The sequence below is a fragment of the Ambystoma mexicanum genome, chromosome 2p (assembly GCF_040938575.1).
Source record: "Ambystoma mexicanum isolate Mex_15411 chromosome 2p, UKY_AmexF1_1, whole genome shotgun sequence".
Lineage (NCBI taxonomy): Eukaryota > Metazoa > Chordata > Amphibia > Caudata > Ambystomatidae > Ambystoma > Ambystoma mexicanum.
In genome coordinates this window covers 1111839263-1111863552 of record NC_090923.1, presented here as the reverse complement: position 1 = coordinate 1111863552, position 24290 = coordinate 1111839263, and the positions used below count along the sequence as shown (strand labels likewise).

The window sequence follows — 24290 nt, the reverse complement described above, 5'->3', positions numbered from 1 at the left end:
GACTCCTAGCCTGAATCTGAGAACACACTTTCCTCCTCAGCTGTACTGCTGGAGCTGACAGGTGATTTCCTCCGTCTGCCTTTACAACAAAAGTCCTTTTTCTGTGCAGGTAGGGTCTACCCCAAAAGGAAGCTACAGTGACCGCTAGGGAGACTAGCCGACCTGTGACCTCACTTCCAGGATAACCAAGAATGGGGAAAAAGCCATTGAAGGCATAAAAAAACCCTCAGTCTGATAGTAGAACTTGCCAGGTGAAAGCTTGTGGATGACTCTGTACAGTCCTTAATCCGGATAAGTCTTTCCTGAGGAATGGGCAGGCTCAGGTCTGAGTATGGCCAAAGGCAGCAAGAGAAGAAACAGGAAGCGAAGGGGAAGGCCCTCCGAGGAGCGGTGACAGAAGGTAAGTGGCTCTCAGAGGTAAGCAGAGGTTGCCATGACAACCGAATGTATGCAGCCAGGAGGGAGCTGCCGTATGCAGGAGATTTATAGAGGAGCTAAAGCCCCAATGGGAGAATCCTGAAGGATAGTGAAGGAGAAAGAAAGCGAGATAAGCCAGATACCGGCAGAGCCGGGAGAGAACACAGCTGTGGGAAGACTTGGCCGCAAGGGGGAAACAATAGAGACAGAAAGCCATTATCGACAGAGTCAGCCACGTGGAAAGGGGAAGGGCCAATAGACGTTGCGGGCCAAAGAAGGCGCTTACGAGAGAACAGCTCCCGTGTGGAGCGAGGACAAGTGAAAACACAGCGTCTCGCACAACACGCCGACTGCCGGGAGGGAGGGGAATAAGAACCTCCCGGCGGCGGCCATATTGGAAATACAATAGACCGCTCACAGGCAAGCAGAGAAAGTGTGATTGCAAGATTGAATGGAGGCGAGTCCTCCATGTATTCCAAAAGCACCAGTTACACTGGCATGTGACAGTATGCCCCCTTCCATACTGGGGGCTCCCAGGCTTGCCCGGATGAGCACGATGGAATTTGCGTACCAAAACTGGGGCATGAACAGAAGAGGCTGGTTCCCAAGAGTTTTGAGAGTAGGAGAATCCCTTCCATCGTACCAAGTTCTCCAGGCGACCCCTGGGGTAGCGGGAATCGAAGCCTTGTGCAACTTCGTACTCCTCTTGCGTGTCCACAGCAATGGATCTGTGGCGACGTTCAGCCCCGTCGACGACTACAGGATGCAAGAGGGAGGAATGAAACACAGGGTGGATGCAGCTCAGACTTTCGGGCAGTTTGTGCCAAAAATACTCAGGATTGATCTGGGACTGGATGGGATAGGGACCCAAATATCGGGATGACAGCTCAGAGGGCCTAACCGAGCGGGGAAGGAATCTAGTTGATAGCCAGACCTTTGAGCCTACCCTCCAGTCCGGGCATTCCCGACGATGGCGATCAGCCTACATCTTGTACTTCTTTTGACTGACCTCAAGACTGAGTTTAGCCCTCTTGTGGGCTTCGGAGATTCTGAACAACATGGAATCGATGGAGGGCAGATTGGTGGGTATGACAGAGACAGGAAAGATGCTTCGAGGATTTTGTCCACCATAAGTACAGTAGAATGGAGTAATCGCAGTGGCAGAGTTTTGAGCGTTATTGTAGGCAAATTCCGCTGTGGGAAGCAGTGAAACCCAATCATCCTGTTGCTGGTTTATGATTAAATACTGCTCGAGGGTGCTCTTTAATCGCTCCGTTTGGCCGTTATTTCGAGGTTGGGAACCCAAAGAAAGGGCCCTCTCAATCCCTAGCTGCTTGCAAAGTGCTTTCCAGAACTTCGAGGTGTACTGGCTGCCTCGGTCAGAGGGGATTTTGTCGGGTAATCCGTGAAGACGGAAAATGTCCTTGACAAAGGTTTCCACCAGGATTGAGGCTGAAGGTATTCCAGGTAGTGGGGAGAAATGTGCCAGCTTGGAGAATGTATCAATCGTCACCATTATACAAGAACAAGACTGGGAGAGGGGGAGATCCACGATAAAATCAGTGGAAATATTGCTCCACGGTCTGCTCGGCAAAGGCCCTTGCTCCAATAAGCCGATGGGTTTGGAAGTACTGTGCTTGCTCTGGGTGCACCTTGGGCAGGCTCTGGTATACTCCTCTACATCCATCCTCATACCAGGCCAGTAGCAAGAGCGGCGTACCAATTCCAGGGTACCTGTCTGGCCTTGATGACCCGCAGTCTTGTTATCGTGACACCAGGTGAGAACCAACTGACGCAAAGTATTGTTGGGAATCAACAGTCGATGATTGTAGAAGAGCAATCCCTCCTTCTCTTTGAGATGGGTGGCCTTTCCGCTCAGAAGTGTAGTCTGACCTTGTACTGTTGCTTCCTTTACTCTCTGGAGGAAGGTGAAGGTTAGCGCAATGAGTCTGGTCCTAGGAAACATATGTTCCTGGTCGTGAGCGCAGGTGGGATCCGGGCTGGTCTGACGGGATAGGGCATCCACCAGCGTGTTTTGGCTGCTGGGTAGGTAGGTGATGTGAAAGTCATACTGGCTGGGTGAAAAAATGGGCCCATCGGGCCTGTCGGGAGTTGACACACTCTATACTTTGCAGGACCTTCACATTCTTATAATCATTTTGAATAAGGAACGTTTCAGAACCACCTTGAAGGAGATGGCGCCACTCTTCACAGACAAGCTTCATGGCTAGGAGCTCCTTTTCGATCACCGAATAGTGGCGCTGACTGGGTGTGAGGGTCTTTGAGAGGCAAGCAATGGGGTGCTCTTTCTCTTCATGTTCTTAGAGCAGTACATCTCCGATGGCATGCGACAGAGGCATCAGATTCCACGATGAAGGGCAGATCCTGATTGGGCTGGTGCAAGATGGGAGCTGAACACAAGAGCTCCTTGAGATGTTTGACGCTGGAGTCTGCCGACTCTGACCACTTGAAGGGCGTAGCCGATTTCTTTAGAAGGCTGGTGATGGACAATACCACTTCAGAGAACCTAGGGATAAACCAGCGATAAACGTTTGCTAGCCCAAGGAACCTCTGTACGTCCTTGACAGAGGCAGGAACTGGCCAGTTGACTATGACAGTCACCTTCTTCTCATCCATCTTTATACCATGCGCTGACAAGATGTACCCGAGATAGGGTACAGAGGAGACCCCAAATATGCACTTCTCAGTCTTGGTCAGTAAGTGATGATGTTGTAGTCATCGTAGGACTTCTTGCAGGTGTGATTGGTGTTCTTGAGGAGTGTGCGAGAAAGCCAGTATGTCGTCCAAGTAGACGATGATGGAGTGAAACTTGAGGTCAGAGAAAAGCCGGTCCATAAAGCGTTGGAAAATTGCAGGTGCATTGACAAGACCGAATGGCATCACTCTGTATTCAAAGTAGCCGTATGGTGTGCGGAATGCGGTCTTCCACACATCACCCGCGCGAACTCTCAGGAGGTGGTACGTGCTCCTAAGGTCGAGCTCAGAAAAACAACTTGCTCCTTGAACAGCCTCTAGTATGTCTGTAATGAGGGGTATCTGGTAACAATCCCGTACTGTGACCTTATTGAGGCCTCTATAATCGATACAAGGCCTGAGCTCCTTAGAATCCCCCTTGGAAATAAAAAAAGCAAGGCTCCAGGCGGGGATCGAGAGGGTTGGATGAGGCCATTTTGGAGGTTGGCGTCCAAGTATTCACGTAGAGCCTTCTTCCCGATCTGAGAAAGTGAAAACATCTGACCTAAGGGAACCAAAGCTCTGGGGAAGAGGTCGATGGCACAATCTTCTGGGCTATGAGGCGGCAGGTCTTGTGGGATATTCTCGTTAAACACTGTGCTGTATTCCGAGAGATCGACGGGTAGACAATACACCCCTACAGTGCTATCAGAGACGGTGGAGGCAGCATGGACAGTGTGGTAGGAGGTCCCCAAGAGGCAATTCTGTTTGAAGTAACCGAAGTTGAACTCAAGTAAATTTCGAGCCCAGTCTATGTTTGGGTTGTGCCTCCTAAACCAGGAGATTCCCAGTGTGACAGGGAAGCGAGCGGCACGTATGATGTTGAATTTGAGGATTTCAGTATGATATAGGATTTTGACCTGTAAATCCTCATTGGTGTGGGTTATGGGACCTGAGCTAAGAGGGCTGCCATTAACCCCTTCCACCTTTTGATCTTATTTGTGTTCAAGGCGACAGAGGCCGACCTTGTCGGCCAAAATAGTGTCCACGAAATTTCCGGCCGCTCCACAATCGATGAGTGCAAGATATTTGATGCTTTGTTGGTTGACCATCAATTGTATGCTCACTATAAATAAAATATAATATTATACCATGAGGCGTGAGTCCTCGGGAACACTCGGGAAAGCCACAGAAAGTGTAATATAGGAACTGGATGAAACACCTCAGTAACCCGTCCTTCCTAGGACTGAGGTTGTCCGTTTCCCGGATGTCAAGGGGGAACCTCGTCACACTCCCAAAGGAGATGCCCATCTGACCCACAATCTAGGCATAGTCCCTTGTCCCTCCAGTGTTTTCTTTCTTCTGGTGTCAGGGATGACCGTTCCTCTCGGCTCACGACAAGGGGATTAGTGAGAGACTGAAGGTGGCAGAATGTGTGACAAGAGTCCGCTCCGTAGTCTACCTCTTTTGGTTTTCCTTTCCAGCATGCAATACTCTATTTGGAGTACCTGGAAAGTAGGTCAGAGAAGGTAGGGGGATGAGAAGAACGAGCCAACGCGTCTTTTATTTCTTCTTTAAGCCCACGCTGGAAAATGGTGTGCTGTGCTTGTTCAGGCCATCCAGCTTCAGCGGCCATCCTCTTGAATGTGGTTGTGTAGGTCAGTAAGTCCGATGTCCCTTGACAAACGTCCAGTAGTTCTTCAGAAGCTGTGGATGTGGTTTCTGGTCTCTCAAATGCTTGTTTGAGCAAGGTCAGGAAACTCCAAAGTTGTGGAGAAACGGGTTGGCACTGGTGACTAACGGTGTAGCCCATGCCAACACATTACCACTCATATTGGATATCATGTACCCAACCCAAGCATGTTCTGCAGTATACGTGCTAGCATGGAACGTAAAGTGGACCATACAAGCGTCAATAAATTCCTTAAGTTTCTTACAGGACCCATCGTATTTTCCAGATGCGAGGGCCATGGGTGGAAGTTCTGCTGGATGGTGCTCTCCTGCAGACACAAGATGGCGAAGTACGGTGTTCTCGGTCTTTAGGTTTTGCACCTCCTGAATAAATCCTTGGACCACGGGCATTAACTCCTGGACTCGCTCTGTGGTGGCCATTGGATCCTTTTGGCGTTGCAAACTGTCAGGTTCCCTAGACTCCTCCCCTGATTCTGAGAACACACTTTCCACCTCACCTGTGCTGCTGGAGCTGACAGGTGATTTCCTCTATCTGCCTTTACAACAAAAGTTTTTTTTTTGTGCTGGAAGGGTCTACCCTGAAAGAACGACACAGTGACTGCTAGGGAGACAAGCCGACCTGCGACCCCTTTCCTGGGATAACCAAGAATGGGAAAAAAGCCAATGAAGTCATAAAAAAACCCTACGTCTGATGGTAGAACTTGGCAGGTGAAAGCTTGTGGATGCCCCAGTACAGTCCTTGATCCGGATAAATCTTTCCAGAGGAATAGGCAGGCTTAGGTGTGAGAATGGCCAAAAGCAGCAAGAGAAGAAACAGGAAGCGAAGGGGAAGGCTATGCGAGGAGCGGTGACAGAAGGTAAGCGGTCCTCAGAGGCAAGCAAAGGTTGCCATGATAACCGAGTGTATGCGGCCAAGAGGGAGCTGCAGTATGCGGGAGATTCAAAGAGGTGCCGAAACCCCGATGGGAGAATACTGAAGGGGAGCGAAGGAGAAAAAAAGCGAGCAAAGCCAGATACCAGCAGAGCCAGGAGAGAAAACAGCCATGGGAAGACTTGGCCGTGTGATGTTATGAACGGGGGGGCCGCCTCTAGCATTATGTCCGGCTTCCCCCATCTGCAAGTGATCAGGCCGCGTCGGGGCTGGATGAGGGTCGCAGCGCAGCAGGGGCGCGGGCACAAACGACACGACCACTCTGGTAGATGCTTAAACCCGGACTGGCGCCGTGACGCCAGTTCCGGTGGTTCCTTTATTTTCCCTGTCACGTGACCGGGAACTAACGGGCACGTGACACCACATTCCTCCCCAACTTGGAGATGTTTTCTGCACAACTGTTTAACAACAACATTCGTAATAGGGCATAACTTGTTTAACCATTTCAGTGTCTGTGTTAGCGGGTTTTCCGTCTGAAGATTCCATCCACCACATATCCTTGAAGACGGGTTGACGGTCGGGGTCTTTCTCTCAGAAGATATCGAGTGCTGCTCCTCTCAGGCGTGTTTGTCTCTGAGGTTACATGCTCGTCCGGGTCGCCTAACTGGAGCCGGGCTTTGGATGTTGGTGTAGTGGCCCGGGCCCTAGGCAATGCGTGGTTTTGAGGAGTGTGAGGTGTGGTTGCATCGCTCCTTGGGGACATTGGTTGTTCTTCCCATAGTTCAGTCGGCACTTTTCTGAAGTGTGATACATTCCTCGTCACGGTCTTGCTCCCTCGGGTGGCGGTGACCATACTGTGGTTTGTTGCGCTGACTGTCCATGGTTGTAGTTCAAAGTTGAGCAACATCTTCTTGGGTGCTGCTCGGTTCCTGACAATGACTGTGTCACCTGGTGTTAGCTCTCTGTGATGGGCTCTCCTGGCAAGGCTTTCTTGGTCGTTTCGCTTCCGTCGCGTCGCGTCTATGGCTGGGATGTCTGGTTCGGGGGCTACCCATAGGGGGTTTATGGGAAGCTCCGCTTGTATCGGTACCCCTAGCAGAACAGCAGCGGGGCTGACGCCGGTGGACGAGTGTGGAGTTTGTCGGTGTGTTCTTAGGAACCGGTAGACAGCTCTTAGCCAGGGATGTCCTTTCTCTTTGGCAATGCGAATTACCTTGTTCAACGACCCCATGAATCTTTCTGCGTCCCCGTTTGCTTGAGGCCATCTGGGGGTGATACGCTGGTGTTTGAAGTTAGTGTCTCTGAAGAAATCTTGTAGTTCTTGGCTGGTGAACGATGGACCATTGTCGCTCTTCACCTTTCTTGGAATTCCGTGCGTCGCGAAGATCTTTTCCAGCGTGAGGATCGTGGTTTCCGCGTTTGTGGATGCAACGTGTTCTACTTCCGGGTATCTGCTGAACTCATCTATTACCACGAGTAGATATCCTTCTCCAGCAATCGTACAGTGATCCATGCTAACTGCGTCCCATCGTCTTTGGCTTCTCGGAGCATTGCAGATGGGTTCCAGGTTTTCTGGTCTTCTGGATGCTTGGCATGCGGCGCATGATTCCACTAGCTCTATCACTTTTTGTTGTATGTTGGGCATCCACATCCTGGACTTAAGGTACGCTGTAGTCTTGATGATTCCTTGATGTCTGCTGTGAGCCAGTTGGATGGCTCTTTTCTCTAGCACCTCGGGTACTACAATGCGATGGCCTTTGAGGAGCACGCCCTCAGGGGCAACGGAGAGTTTGTGTCGTATCCCAAATAGTGCTCGGAGTTTGGTTTGGGCCGATGTGGTCTGTTGAGCTAGGGACGTGAGGTATGTTCTCCAGTTGCCTGATTGGATGGCGGCTGTGGTGAGCTGCAGGATGGCGTGTGCCTTAGTTTCTTCGGCTATCTCTTGTACGGTGAGGGCGCGCGGACGGGCGCAGGCCACTATGTGGCATACGTGTTCATCGGTTTCCTTCGAGTGGTGTTGCTCTCCTTCGGTGGCAGGCCTCGGGTGGCGGGATAAGTAGTCCGCTGGGTTGTCGGTCCCAGGGCGGTACTCAACTTCTATGTTGTATGGCTGTAACTGCAACATCCATTTCTCAATGCGTGCTGGCGGATGGGGAGCAGAACCCCGGAATATCGGGATTAATGGCTTGTGATCAGAATAGACTTTTGCTTTCTTTCCGAGTAGGTACACCTTGAAATGGCGACATCCCCAGAGGATGGCGAGGGCTTCTTTTTCTATGTGAGCATAGTTTTGTTCGGGTTTGGTGAGTGCTCGGCTGGCAAAGGCAATGGGGAATGTGTTGCCTTCATTGTCTGTTTGGGTTAGAACAGCTCCTAGGCCCACAGGGCTGGCGTCTACCAGTAGTTCAGTTTGTTTGTCTACGTCGAAAAACGCCATGGTTGTGGACGCTGATAGGGTGTCTTTAATTTGCTGGTATGCTTGTTGGTGGATTGGTGTCCACTCCCATTTCTGGTCTTTCTTGGTTAGTACTCGGAGTGGGCTTGCAATGTTGGCAAGGTCCGGAATGAACCGCGCACAGTATGTCGCCATCCCCATGAAGCTTCTCACTTCTGTTGCGGATTGGGGGGCCTTCGTGCTTTTAATGTCACTTACTTTGGAGGGGTCCGGGGACACGCCTTTGGCACTGAAGATGTATCCAAAAAAGCTTATTTCTTCCTTTTCAAACTCACACTTCTCTGCATTAAGTGTTAGGCCTGCTGTTTCCAGTCTGTTCAGGACGGCTGCCAGGCGTCTGTGGTGTTCTCTCTCATCTGATGCAAATACTAGGATGTCATCGCTGATGTTCGTAGTGCCATCTAGGCCAGTGATTACTTTGCGGATCTCATGATGGAATACTTCAGCGGCTGACGATATCCCGAAGTTGAGTCGCTTGTATCTCATTAACCCCAGGTGAGACGAGAACGTTGTGATATATCTTGAGTCTTTGGCTAGTCTGAGTTGGTGGTAGCCAGATCTTAAGTCTAGTTTGCTGAAGATGGTAGCTCCAGTGAGATCTACAATGAGTTCGTCTATGGTTGTGGTTACGTGGCGTTCTCTTCCTATCGCGGCCTTGGGAAGTCTCATATCTATACAGATTCTTACCGCGTTGGGCTGTTTGGGTTTTTGGGCAACCACCATTGGCGACACCCACGGGGTCGGTCCCGATGTCTTTTCGATTATGCCTGCTTCTTCGAGTTTAGTTAGTTCTTTCTCCACTGCTTCTCTTAGGTGGAAGGGTATCCGCCGGTGTCGTACGACTTTGGGCTCTATGGTGGGGTCTATGTGGAGCTTGATGGTGCGTCCTTTTAGGCATCCTATGCCCTGGAACAGTTTTTTGTGTGGGCGTAATAGATCATCAAGTTTGCTTTGTCGGAGGTTGAATGCAAAATGGATTAGTTTTAGTTTTTCTGCTGTCTTGCAGCTGAGCAGGGTCTCACAGCCAGCGTCCACAACATAGATGCGCGCCTTGCAGTTAGTGTTCTGGTGGGCGAAATTTGCCTTGAAAGATCCTTGTACGGGGAGTGGTTTCTTGCATCCGTACGCGTATAGTCAGACTTTCTTCTCGTGGAGCATGGGTTTCGGCCGAAGCTTGTCAAATTTTGTTGCTGGCATTACATTCACCGTTGCGCCAGTGTCGATGACTACTTTAAGTGGTTCGCCGTTGGCGATGACGGTACACGATGGCCTCTTCCTTTGTCGTGACCGGTGTGGTTCGACGGCTGATATGAGGTGTACACAGTGTGTTTTGTTGCTCCTTTTCTTCTGTCTCTCTTTCCTCTCAGGGGACTCACTGTCATCGCTGTCGTCGCTGTCGCTCGTGACTGGGGATCTCAGAGAGTGATCAACCCGCTGCCTGGCCATGCAAAAATGGAAGCGTTCGTAATCAGGGTTGAGGTCAGGTTTGAACATGTTTGTGAGTATTGTTTTGGCGGCGTCGTAGTTGTTGTTGTCTCCTCGGTTTGGGGCGGCGTTAAAAAGCCGCAAGGTGGCAGCTCCAACGTTGAGTAGAAGAAAAGTGCGTTTTTTCTTTGGCAGTGTGATGTCCCTGGCGTCAAGGTGCATCTCGAACTGTTGCAGCCAGATTTCCCACCTGATGGCCACTCCTGTGGTGAATAGGTCGAACGGTGGCATCAGCGCGGTTAGTGCAGGGTCTGGGTGGTCCGCGGTGATGCTTAGTCTGGTAGATGAACTTGTGCTGGCTCTCACGGGACTGGACCCTGAGCTGGACATGTTGCTTGGAAATGTCGCAACTGGGTAGGCCCGTGAGGGTGTTTGTTAGGTCGTACTCACTGGTATATCTTGTTCACACAGATGGTACAGGTTGATCTTGCGTGTCGTGTGAAGATATTGTCAGTCTTCATCAGTAGCACGAGGTTCTTGCTGTTAAGTTCATTTCCCCATTTTGTTTTTTTTTTTTTTCTGCACTGGTATTGTTCCGTGATTATGACCCAGTTGGTATGATATTAGGTGATTTCAAAAAAACGTTGGAAAACTGGAGCTTTGGTAGGCACATGGATGTTTCTGCAGTTCATATACAGGTGGCTGGGAGAGAAGAGGACTACACGCGTATGACACGTGGTCCACGTAGACCAGTGGTCCTCAAACTACGGCCCGCGGGCCACATGCGGCCCACGGAGCGCATTTACCCGGCCCGCCGGGTGTTTTAGCCTCAGGACATCCTTGTGTTTCCGAAAGATGCTTTCGGAACACAAGGATGCCTCTGAGAAGTCCCTGCGGCCCGCGTTTACTTTAAAAACGCGGGGACCACTGGGAGTAGGCGCACGCAGCGACATCACTGACGTCCCATGCGTGCGCACGCCCATGGAAACCGAAGCGGAGAAGAAAGGACGCGCGCTGGAGGTAAGTGTTTACCAGCGGCGCGTCCCTTCGGTGTTCTGACCACCGGTCCTGCTATGGCCGGAGCGGTGGTCAGAAGGGATATCCCGATACCAGTATCGGGACTGATACCAGGCATTTTTATGGTATCGGGGACTCGTTTAGAGTCCCCGATACCATGCCCGGTACATAAGCCCCGCAATGTGGGGGAACTATACTGTCAATGTAATGTGGGGGGAACTATACTGTCAACGTAATGTGGGGGAACATACTGCCAGCCTAATGTGGGGGGAACTATACTGCCAACCTAATGTGGGGGACTATACTGGCAGCCTAATGTGGGGGAACTATACTGCCAGCCTAATGTGGGGGACTATATTGCACCTAATGTGGGGGAATGTTGCTGGTATATTGTTTTTATTGGTATTTTACTAATAGCAATTTGGAATCCCTAGGAAACAATGATGTCAAGAAAGAGAAAAATTGACTCGGAGTGTAGGATATTCAAAGAACAGTGGACTTATGATTACTTTTCCATACAGTACAAGGAAAGAGCTGTGTGTCTGATAAGCCAGAATATAGTGTCAATTTGCGTCGACACTATGAAACTCAACATAAAGATAAATATGATTGTTTGGTCGGAGAAGTGAGAAAAGATAAAATATTAAAACTGAAAAATACATTGAACAGCTCAGCAAAATACTTTTGTGAAGCAGAAGCAGCTAAATATTTCATCACTGAGAGCAAGTTTTGAAGTTGCCAAGCTAATAGCGCGCACTGGCAGACCATTCGTGGAGGGAGAATTTGTTAAAGAATGCCTTCTTTCTGTTGCCAAAGAGATGTGTCCAGAGAAGGCCGATTTATTTAGTACAGTGAATCTTTCAGGACCTACACTTACACGGAGGATTGAAGAAATGGGAGACAATCTGTATCAGCATTTGCAAAACCTGACAAAAAAACTTTCCTATTTTTCCTTGGCACTTGACGAAAGCAATGATGTTCGTGATTCTGCACAACTTTTAATTTTTATTTGTGGGACGAATGACAATTTCGAAGTCACAGAAGAGCTTGCTGCACTGCAAAGCATCAAAGGAACAACTACAGGAGAGGATATCTATGAAAAGGTTTGCCAAACTTTGAATGGTTTGGAGCTGGACTGGGCTAAACTAGCCAGTGTGACAACTGACGGCGCTCCTAGCATGGTGGGGTCTAAGAAAGGAGTAATTGCTCGCATTAACCAAGAGATGGACAAACATAATTATTCTCATCCAATAGCCATACACTGCCTCATCCACCAACAAGCGCTGTGTAGTAAATCACTGAAGTTTGTCTCTGTTATGACAATTGTGGTATCTTGTGTTAACTTCATTAGAGCTCATGCACTAAAGCACAGACAATTTCAGGAATTTCTGTCTGAGCTAAATGCTGACTATGGTGATGTTCTGTACCACACAGAAGTCCGTTGGCTGAGTCGAGGGAGAGTTTTGAAACGTTTCTATGACTTTCTTCCACAGATTACAGCTTTTCTTCTTTCAAAAAACAAAGAAGTACCAGAGCTCAATGATGCAGAATGGAAATGGCACCTTGCCTTTCTAACAGATGTAACAGAGCTACTCAACAGTTTCAATGTGCAACTTCAGGGAAAAGGGAAGCTCATCTGTGATATGCAATCACATGTCAAAGCATTTGAAGTAAAATTAGGCCTCCTCATAAAACAAGTGAAGGAGGAAAACTTCTGCCATCTACCCACAACTCGAAATCTGTTAGCAGAAAAACCATTGGTTGCATTCCCAAACAAAACATGTGTGGATTCACTAGAAAAATTGCAAAAGGAGTTCCAATTTAGATTTAAAGAGCTTCATCTCCATGAACAGGACATACAGCTTTTCCGTAACCCATTTTCTATTGACATTGAAAATGTGGATACAATTTACCAAATGGAACTGGCTGAACTGCAGAATTGTGACTCTCTGAAAGACGCATTCAAGTCAAGCAGCCTTCATAGTTTCTATGCATCTCTCCCTTCCGAGACATATCCTCATCTCAGGAACCATGCACTCAAAATGGCAACCATCTTTGGCAGCACTTATGTCTGTGAACAGACTTTTTCCAGAATGAAACATCTGAAATCTCCAACCAGATCTAGACTAACGGATGAACACTTGCATCACTTGTTACGACTAGCAGTGACAAATATGGAACCGGGCATTGACCATCTCGTTAGCCAAAAGCAGGCCCATAGTTCCCATTGAAATACTGGTAAGTTTGTTGATTTAACTTTACTTGTTCTTCATTTTAAATATTGTATTTATTGTATTTATTCCCGTTTTGTTTCTTCACTTCAAAATAAGATATATGCAGTGTGCATAGGTATTTGTTCATAGTTTTTTTTTTTAACTATAGTCCGGCCCTCCAACGGTCTGAGGGACCTTTAACATGGCCCCCTGTTTAAAAGGTTTGAGGACCACTGACGTAGACTCTCCTGGGTTGTACGCGTGGACACTACGAAGTTAACGGAGCGCGTATGATACGCGGTTTGCAGTGGTGATTCGGCCGACTCACGGCCTCGCGGAACATTCCGCACAGGTGGGGCTGATTAGTGCTGGTAAGCCACACACAATGCGCGGACGCGTTGCCCTGACCTGATGATCGTCCGTTTCAAAGAACGCTCCGTTCCGTGTAGACGCCTAGCGTCGGGTCAGCAGGCATGTGCAGGGCGCATAGGTATTAGCACCGCCTCGTCGCCAGTGTGATGTTATGAATGGGGGGGCCGCCTCTAGCATTATGTCCGGCTTCCCCCGTCTGCAAGTGATCAGGCCGCGTCGGGGCTGGATGAGGGTCGCAGCGCAGCAGGGACGCGGGCACAAACGACACGACCACTCTGGTAGATGCTTAAACCCGGACTGGCGCCGTGACGCCAGTTCCGGTGGTTCCTTTATTTTCCCTGTCACGTGACCCGGAACTAACGGGCACGTGACACCACAGGCCGCAAGGGGGGAAGCAATAGAGACAGAAAGCCGCGACCGGCAGAGGCAGCCATGTGGGAAGGGGCGGGGCCGATAGCCATTGCGGGCCGAAGAAGGTGCTTAAGAGAGAAGAGCTCCAGTGTGGAGTGAGGACAAGTGAAAACACAGCGTCTCACCCAAAAGACAGGAAACCAGTGGGTTGCAACGCGCCGACTGCCGGGAGGGGGTGGAATAAGAACCTCCTGGCATCAGCCAAGTTGGAAATACACTAGACTGCTCACGGGCAAGCGAAGAAAGCGTGATGGCAAGATTCAATGGAGGCGAGTCCTCCATGTATTCCAAAAGCGCCAGTTACACTGGGGTGTGACACATATATGTATATTCACTGTCTCACAATGTATTCAACAATGTAAATATGTGTGTTTTCTTGTTAATTTGTTTTAACAACATCTGTTAAAGATTAATTTGCCAGAAGATATTTCAAAATATAAAACCCCCCAAAAAATAGCGCCTATTAGGTAAACCGCTGATTCAGAACAGCACATGTGGAATGGTTCATATATGTGTGCTGGTGGAGTGCAACTTAATACACGTGGCACTACCCTGCTATTTGACCTGATTTCCCAGGGCCTTGAAGGGTTCATTCACTGCACAGGCTAACTCTGTCGTCGCCATTCCTTGTTGCAAATAATTCATACTGAAACTATAAGTGTGATGTAATTATATAAATGGGAAGACCAAACCCCCGTAGTTCTTCAACCTTAGTGATTGGTAAGTGTCAGCTAATTCTGAACAGCCCAGTTGTCTTTCTGGCAGACCTCAATGAAATCATACTATTGGCAGGAATAATAGGAGCTTCTTGAACCACCGATAAGCTCCCACTGCCCGAGTTGCAGCGTGTTTTACACTCCATTATACTCACAAGATGTGCCACTTTTTGCCCCTGCACCTTCACGTCCTCGTGAATTCTATGGCAGAGTTTTAGAAGAATTTGTACGGCAAATTGTAATACACCAATACTGGGATTAATACCTGCATTCGTTGTTTCACTTATTGTTGAGCAATTCCACCTATATTCTCCTCTTGCGGGTCTGCATATAGAATGGGAGTAGTTAGTAGCAGACATCCTTTGCGATTTTTCCTGAGCAGCAGGCAGAATAATTTCTTCGGCATTTAGAGGAGGAGCTAAAATTACAGTTTAAAATTACAGCGGTTAACAGAAGGTGCTGCCGTGCAGTTTTGCAGTGAATAACTAACTCTAATAGAGAGTTGTTATTGATGTCAGTGAAAGATCGGTTCATATCCTCCTTGAGTGCATCAGCACCCTTCAACTTTCCTGGTTTGAGTCTCTGTTTAACACATCCCACAGCATTTCTTTCTGCTCTCGGCTGAAAGAAAGCAGTGATCTTCCCGCTCGTCTCAAGATTGTCACCTTCATTCCCCTTAAAGGAGGCGTGCAGCATTCGTGGCCTCCCAGAGCACTAACACCAGGCTTTAAGTTGTTACCAACTTTGCGGTAAGGCTTTGCTTTCGTTAAGTGGTAAGTCTTAGGGCCTCATTACGAGTATGGAGGTAATGAAAAAAGGAAGGCGGAATGGCATTACCGGCATCGTTAACGGGTCCGGGCCATTACGAGCCGACAACCCGCCAATACTGCCACCGCCCATACCGTGTCCCTTCTTACCGGCATGCGCGCGTACACGCGCCCCTTCGCAGCGGAAATACCGGGATGCCGCTAACAGGAGGACATCACAAGTTACGCGGGCATGCACTTACCGGCATCCTGCAGGTGGTAATTAGGGCCTGCACGACGGCGGCAATACAGGCATCGCGGACCACCCGTAAATAGCAACCTGCAGTGTAGGCAACTGCCACAGGTGCACACAATCACCAAAGGTGAAGTCAGTGGAGCCTGTCCCAGTACAAAAGGAGTACACCCACAGACCACACCCCTTCCTAACTAAAATGATCCCACTAGCTGTTGCAATCATGGGGCTAGAGGACATGCCTGTGCTGCTACAACAACAGCAACAACAACAACTACAGACAGCACAGAGGAGATGCAGGAGGAGAAGGAGGTGAGACAAGGCCCAGCAAGTTCCACCAGTGAAGCACGTAGGCAGCCACCAATCCCTCGCATCAGACCCAGTCCATTCAATTTAACCCCTTGAGCAGATCCACACCCTGTACCGGTTAGACCGGGACACCATCACCACCATAGTGGACATGATACACAACGACATTGTCAGCCTGAAAGAAATCCGCACTGCCATCCCCCCTCTACTAAAGGTCGTGTCTGTGCTCCACTTCCTGGCCACAGGCACCTACAAGCACACAGTGGGGCAGCTGCATGGCATATCACAACCACTCTTGTCTCGCATGCTGACCCAAGTGCTTGATGCCCTCCTGAAGCATGCAAGCATCCACATTTCCCTACCCCGGACTGGCCAGGAGCTTGCTGACAACAAAGTAGGCTTCCATGCACTGGCAGGCATGCCCAATTGCGTCGGTGCTCTTGACTGCACCCATGTAGAATTGGTGGCCCCTCATGCCAATGAGGCAGTGTACCACAATCGCAAGCAATACCACTCCATCAATGTGCAGATGGTATGTGACTCCAGCAAGATCATCACACATTGTTGCGCCCGATATCCCGGATCGACACATGATGCTGTGGTGCTGCGTAACTCCACGCTACCCCGCTACATGAAGCGACATGCTGGACGACGTGCCTGGCTGCTCGGTAAGTAGCCTGACTGGGCCATGGCAGTGCATTGGGGTTGTGAGGTGGGGGGGATGCATACTCCACCTGTGTGGGATTGGGGGGATGCATACTCCACCTGTGTGGGATTGGGGTGGAGGGATGCATACTCCACCTGGGTGAGATTTGGGGAGGGATGCATACTCCACCTGTGTGGGATTGGGGGGTGCATACTCCACCTGGGTGGGATTGGGCAGTGAGTGGACAATGCACTCAGAGCTAAACACTGTTGTCCTGAACACCCCAACCTGAACATGACACATCAATGCCATACATAAGACCAATGCCACACATCAATGACAACATGCCAGATGCACAAGCAAGTCACCATGGGTATCTCAAGCGATGCATGACTAAACATGATTACAACTGTGCCAATGCTGCTAGTGTGATTAGGTACAGAGTAGCACACACTGCAATAATGGGTGGCAAGACATCGTTCCGCATCCACAGTACGTCCGCATCAGCATGCAAGTGAACACCCTGCATCATCTGTACAACGCAACACACACTAGTAGACCATTGTGCAGTACACAATGCATCAAATGAACCTTTGTGCATACATCCAGGGACATGAGCATGTCAACACCAAATAACTGCAGCCATGGCCGTTAATCCTAAAGGTGTCAGCTCAGATATTGACTCAGACATACCTCTTTGTGCTCCCATCCAGGTGAAGCCGTGGCTACTTACCCCTGTACGGAACCCGTATAACAGGCACGAAGAGGAGTACAATCGGGTTCATACCCGTATCCGTGTTGTGATCAAGCAGACCTTTGGCCTGTTGAAGGCATGGTTCCGCTGCCTAAGCAGGTCTGGTGGAGCACTCCTTTATGGGATGAGAAGGTGGCAAAGATCACCATGGTCTGTGTCATGCTGCACAACATGTGCATCCGGAGAAACGTACCACTGCCACCTGACATAGACATGCATGCACTGGGTGAGGATGATGAGGATGATGATGGAGGAGAAGCAGCACCCCTGGCAGTATGTGATGCACAAGATGGCCGTGCAGTACGCCAATCACTGATTGACGATTACTTCTGAACCACAGGGACGTTGATGGTTATGTGTCTGTACTACACTGAGCACTGGGACCGTGCGGACATGGACACAGGGTGTGTGGGGAGTTGGGCACTGTGCGCTGTCATGAATAGAACGAACACACACAAAATGAACAATGTCCAGCCATGAAATGATTTTGAACACAACGGGTGTATTAAGAAAAATAACAATATAGTGCTTCCTCCCTCCACCACTCACACGCCCTTCCCCCGACCACCCAAAACACCCAAATACCCCATACCCCCAAACACCCCATACCCCCCAATAAACAACCCATACCCCCCAAACAACCCATACCCCCAATAAACACCCCCTTAATCCCCTCAACACCACCTCCCCCCTCACCCATTGTCATCCCACACATGATGTGGTTGGACCGGCTATTTCCGGACTTTTTTGTGTCGGGGGGCAGCATTTCTGTGTGCCTTGCACTGCCCCTCGTCATCTGCACAGGGCTTCAGGGAGTCGAGCTTGCAGGTGTGGTTGATGGGGTGGAGGTGGATGGATTTTGCACCGCCGGTGCAGGTTGTTGATGCTGCATGTGTTCCAGCATCCTGCTTAGGACCTGTGTTACCGCCCCCAAACTGTCACGTATGAGTATGGCACTCGAGTTGATGGCTGCAATGGTTCCAGCATTCACCTCACGTATTTCACGGCGTGTTTGCTCACCCTCGGTCACATACTGACGCACCAGTTCGATCATTGAGTCCTGGCGGGCCTCTACCCTCGACAGGCATGTCTCCATGTCAGTGGGGGCTGTGGAGGTGGAGGGTGCTGCGGCTGGGTAGGCCATTGCAGGGCTGGCCTCTGAGGTGCTTGTCAGTTGCAGACTCTGCAGTTGAACCGCTGGTTCCTGCATGGGGCTGGACGGTGTGCCCTGTGTGGAGTGGTGGGGGTGGATGGGGGGGCTTGGTGTGTGGGGACATTCGACATGGATGGTGCCATCAATGTCCTCGTATTTCTCCGCGTGCACATCCACATCGCTGAGGGGGGCTGTGGCTGCTGCCTCACCCGCAGAACTGGTGGCAGCGGACTGCGTGCCATCAGCCTCGCCTTCAGCAGTTGTTGCCAGCTCAGTATTTGCAGTCCCGTCCGCTGCTGTTATCTCCTCCTCAGCCAGCCTGTCCTGTACAGGTGCCCTAGGTTGCACTATGCCCCGCGGTGCTGCCCCAGAGGTGGAATGCCCAGTGCCCTCTGGTCTGGCCCTGGATGTTGATGCCCTTGGGGCAGGGTCCTGCCCTTCACCTTCTGCATCAGTGCCTGTGGGGGAACAAGAGATGCAGGGCATCAGTGATGGTGTTACATGCAAGATGCAAGAGTTGGTGCTGTACAGTATTTAATTTCTCATGCATTGCATCCTTATAGGTGTGTCACACAGGGCACTTTCAAGGGGGGGGCATATTGACATAAGCCGTGGCCTCTCCATTCGATACTGATGTGTACCAGGTGGCATACCGTTGTATTGCTGTTTCTGTGATGTGTGACATGCAAATGGTCCCTGTGTGTTGGGTGTCTGTTGGTAATGGGATTGGCACGCAGCATGCATTTCATTGTGCCAGGGTTTGGGCCTCCATCTGGACATGGATCTGTATATTTTTGTATTATGGCGCATGCATTGGCTTGGCTCACTTTCACATCTGTTGTACTACGTCATGGTTTGGCCTACTGGGGTTTGCGTGGTCACTCACCTCCATCTCCCGATGTCGCCGCACCCGTCTCCATTTCACCAAAGCCCTCTATGGACTCCATATGTATGGTGGTGCTGCAGGTCTCTTCCCAGCACATCAATTTTACTGGTGAGTGGGCACCCCCGCCTGTGGCCATGGCCTCCCTGCGATTAGATGCCAGGATGTTACGGACCCGGAGACGTAGGTCATCCCATCGCTTTTTACAGTCTTTGACCGTGCGGGGGTGGTGCCAACAGCTGTCACCTTACGCTCAACCTCCTCCCATATTTCTTTTTTTCTTATTTGGACTTCCCTTTTGAGGTTGTTTGCGAAAACCTCATCTGCATGGGCTGCAAGAGTATCAGCCAGCATGTTCAGCTCCTCGTCGGAGAAGCGCTTCTTGCGCAGGCGGGGGGTAGTCTTGCGGGTAGCCTTGGACATGCTGGATGGTATGGCCCTGCTCTCTCCTTTGTAGCACTGTTGGATTGAGAGGATTGCAATGGATTGTGTTTTTAAAGATGGCCGCCGGCGCACTTCCCGTTTCAACGCAATGACGTTACTCCCGGGTCTGGTATTACGAGCCCGGTATTAGCATGATGTTATTACTGGGTTGTTATTAAGGGGTTGCTCCTTGGCAGAGGCGGTATCGGTGGGTCCTGTGATGGTGCTATTGGGGGGTTGGAGGGCCTTTAGCGGCATGGCGGTGCAGCCATTACCGGCATGGGGGTTCGCGCATGCTCGCGCACTCGTAATCAGCCGCTATTAGTGGCTTCAAGGGTGCACGGACTCTCTTAGACTTACAAGTGACCTGCAGACGGACTCTCAGAGTTCAGTAGATCTTTGCTCTATTTTCAGTTTAGGATCTTACCTTGCCAAGTGCTCCGCTAGAGGGGGCCACTCTCACTGGTCCTCAGCGAACCTTGGCAGACCACTTGTGCCTCACTTCTCCAGTGCGCTTCTCACAGCTTTAGGCATTTTAAAATGTTGCAGGCACTTCCACTCCACTAGCGCCGCCTCCAGTGATCATAGGAACTGCAAACAGACTTTACAGCAGTCATGGCAGACCACTTCTCCGTGCCACGCTCTGTGCAGATTTAGGCCTTTAATAATGTTGCAGGCCCTTCCACTCGACAAGCGCCACCTCCAGTGATCATGGGAACTGCAAAAAAACCTCACTGCAGTCACGGCAAACCACTTCTGCCCCACTTCTCTGCGCTGCGCTCTGCACAGCTTTAGGCTTTTAATAATATTGCAGGCACTTCCACTCCACAAGCGCCACCTCCAGCGATCATAGGAATTGCAAACAGACTTCACAGACTTCACAGCAGTCACAGCAGACCACTTCTGCCCCACTTCTCTGCACAGCGCTCCGCACAGCTTTAGGCTTTTAATGATGTTGCAGGCCCTCTTCCACTCCACAAGCGCCACCTCCAACGATCATAGGAACTGCAAACAGACTTCTCTGCAGTCATGGCAGACCACTTCTGTCCCACTTCTGCCCCACTTCTTGTGATTTAGGCAAGCGATGCCCATGTGTTATGTTTTATATAGGCCAATCCACCAGACCTTGTAAACAGAGGCAGAATCAATACAGGTCAAACATACGGACGAAAAACCGGAATTCATAAGTAGCCAGACATTGGATGGATCACAGACACACCATCTCACAGATTGACTTCCAAATCCTGGAAGTTGTAAAGAAATATGGACCACATGACAATCTCCACAAACGGATGGACTGTATAGAAACCTTTTGGATCGATAAACTTGATGCAATGATGCTGGGAGGAACGAATGAGGACTATAATTTAGATTCATACCTGTAATACCTTATCTTGTAGAAAGTTGTAATATGTTTTCTGATTACATTTTCATGTGCTTTGTAGACTGTTTTAATCAAGCAATATCTAATTCAAGGAAATTTTCCACCCACCCCAAACCAGGTACACACAATTCTTCTTTATTTAATAAAGTTCTTTTTATGAATCTCTGTTCCCCCAATTATATAAAATGGATTCCTTACAGATCCCCCTCCCCCTTTCGGGAAAAGAAACACACAAGGTTGCACAGAAGGTCTATTTATCAACAAAACAGAAATAATTAAATCCATTTAAAGATGCACAAGTTATTCTTCAATGAAATTCAAATACCACTGGTAAAAATAATTAACATATCAGACACTTCAGTTTTCAATGCTCCAGTTATAGAAACATATTCAAAATGTCCCTGCCTATCCAATTCTATCTACTTCCCCTTTATTGCAGACAGATACCAAGACCATCGATATGTCAGAATTTGTACAGCATTTTAGACTCAATTGCAACAGACTACTAGACCTTCATGTATATAGGTGGTTTATAGAAAATAAAATGTAGGTACAGCAGTATGTAGACAAAATTCCCTTTAGTGATGTTTCTATCCAATTTCCATGTAGAATGTACCTTTCTCTCTTCAATGGGCACCTTGAAAAGCGAGAGAATGGGTAGCAAATAATCACCCGCTCATTTATCTTGAACAACACTGCTTTAATTACAATTTTCGGTATGCACACAGTAAGATGACCTTTTTTTTGGCCCTGTCAATAGTTCTTCAGTGCTAGACGCCATTGCCAGAGAAAAGTGTCAAGTTGATATCACTGAATACACGCAGTGGGACCCAATATATCAATATATATTTTCCAGAAGCACATACACTTCCGAAATACTCCCTAACTTCACGGGATGCACAATAAATGTATCTATTCCCACCCCACAGTACTAACAAATTATAGGGGTGAGATTTACTCTAATTTACTTTATAGGTTCAATCCCCACAAAATTACTTCCCTTTTAATGAATACTCAAGTCCAGATAAATTTTGGCTGAATAACAGACATGTGGACACCCCTTCTTAAGGACTGCTTCGATTCTTCCCCCTCCAGGAACAGGTGGGCATCAGCCAGTAAGATAGGATCAGCTTTTCTCTGCAGCCTGTCTGCTTTCTCTTCCACTGAAGGAAGCCTGGGACTTTAAGTCCAGCTGGGCCTCGAGTTCAGGGCTCTGGTGATAATCCAAAATGGGTCCAAACAGAGAGCACTCAATTCCATCGCCTGCTGATTGTTATCAATTCTTCTTTCTCTCTATCACTGAGTGAGTAAGCGAGTAAGTCTGTCAGTGTTTCTCCTTTAGTGAGTATGTGGTGAATCTTATATAGAACAGTAACTCTAGCTTTTTGAGGTGCGTATTATAAGGTTGCAGAAGTACAGGTCTGAACCAGTGGTGGCATATTTGTTGGCAAAGGTTTTTTTTTATATATAAAAGTAAAGAAAACCTAACTTGCCCTATTTCTAAGAGGGGTTGCCTCAACAAAAAGACTAAGAAATCTGTAAGGATGTCCAATAAAGTAAAATGTCCACCATCCCGTGTCCAAACCTATTTCCGTCCCTTACACTCTAGATTAACTAAGGAAAATCTGTCTATCTTCTTGATCCAGAAGGAGGCTTCTCTTATTCTGTATGCCATTTCAATGATCAGTTTTTGATGAGCAAACACAAAAAGTTGTTCTCCTATCTAACTTTAAAGTTCTTGAAGTTGGATGCTAATCCCAACGCATACAAAAACAATAGAGTGGATGTGGAATAGTCTTCCCTCCCCATTTGTTTCGGGATCTCCCTGACTTGCTGTCGGCCCCAATCCCTTAGTAGCATGTTTCTACAAACTGATATGGGTCCTTGACCCTTGTGTGCTGTTCTTGCTGGGGTTCCCCGACTTTGTATGGGTCCCAGACCCTCCTCTCAGGTTTATAACATATAATTGTCAGACCTGGTTCACTAATCTGCCAGGCACTGTTTCTCATGTCTCTCTCTTGGCTCTTTCCAAATACTGGTACAAGGGAGATGGGGTTCTTCAGCCTTCCCCAACCACCTCCTTCATTCTGTTTTATCTCTACCATCTGTTAGGAAAGATTTAATTCTTGTGCAATTTTCCCTCCATTTATGGATCCCCCAAACCAGGGGAGTTGCTAGGTCTGGAAAAGACCCGGGGCTAAGCTGATGTCGGAACTGTTGGGACTGGGGGCTAGCTAGTCTTTTAGCTGTAGCTCCTGAGATTCTATCCGGGGCTACAACCAAAAGATCAGGGGCTATAGCCCCCTTAACTCCCCCTATCAACGCCCCTGCCCCAAACTTTTTACTTTTGTTTGGCTATCCTAACCTGACTTTTTCCAGTGGAGCCCAGCCTTCAGCTGAACTCCCCTGGGCTTATACTCACTTGTTATGGGGAAACGGACACATCCTACTGACGGTCAGTACCTGAAAACTATGGGGGTCATTCTGAGTATGGCGGTAGCCATGGAGCAATTAGTTCCATGGCTGCCTCCCATACCGGTACCGAGTCCGGTGTTGTTCAATGGGGATTTACCGGTCCATTCCGACCCTGGAGGGACCGGTAAATCCCCATTGAACAAACCATTCCCCATTCCCATTTGAGCCCTCATAGGGCCCGCATAGGGCTCAATGGGAATGGGAGGGCGCAAATAACGGTCTCGCGAATGGCAAGACCACACGTCCCTTACAGTTCCCGCTAAGGGACCTCGGAATTGGGTGGTAGGGGATTACCGGCACCGGTCTCCCTACCGGTGCCCGGTAGCCCCTACCACCCACCTCGGAATGACCCCCTATGTTTCCCTTAGGCCCTCATTACGACCCCGGCGGTAAGCGAAAAACAATGCCGGTAAATGATTACCGGCATCGTTCTCCGCTAGGTACGATCATGACCCGTGAAAGTGCTCTTAGCGGCATCGTAGTTAACGGTGCCGCTAACTGCACCAAGGTCGCGCGCACGCGACCTTCCACGCCGTAAATACAGGCATCGCGCAAAGGTACGCGAATCACGAACCCAAGCGGACATGCTCTTAACGCCATCACAAAGGCCGTTAAGTACCTTACCGCCATGGTGCTAATTCCGCCATCGCGAACCAACCGTAAATGGCCATGTGCAGTGTACCCAGCTGCCCCAGGTGCACAGAATCAGCACCGGTGGAGGCAATACAGACTCACCAAGTACAAAAAGAGCACACCCCACCCCTTCCCACACCCAGTCACACTCCACAATGATTCCCATACGACTAGCAATGTTGGGGCTGGAGGACCTGATTGCAATGCAAGTGCTACAACTACAACTACAACAACAACAACAGGCAGCACAGAGGAGACGCAGGAGGAGAAGGAGGGCAAGGCAGGGCCAGCAAGCCCCACCAGCACAGCCAGTGCCACCACGCAGGCAGCCCCCAATCCCACGCATCA

The 24290-nt window shown here is 49.3% G+C and overlaps 1 protein-coding gene across 1 annotated transcript; it reads left to right on the top strand.

The window, feature by feature from the left end:
- Nucleotides 1-11389: 11389 nt before the first annotated feature.
- Nucleotides 11390-12802, top strand: LOC138567856 (general transcription factor II-I repeat domain-containing protein 2-like). The gene has a single exon (XM_069646347.1). The coding sequence runs from the start codon at nucleotides 11390-11392 to the stop codon at nucleotides 12800-12802; it is 1413 nt and encodes a 470-aa protein (XP_069502448.1).
- The last annotated feature ends 11488 nt before the right edge of the window (nucleotides 12803-24290 follow it).

Excerpts from the sequence above, each read along its gene's own strand:
- LOC138567856 (XM_069646347.1), top strand. The coding sequence starts at position 11,390 with ATGTGTCCAGAGAAGGCCGATTTATTTAGTACAGTGAATCTTTCAGGA.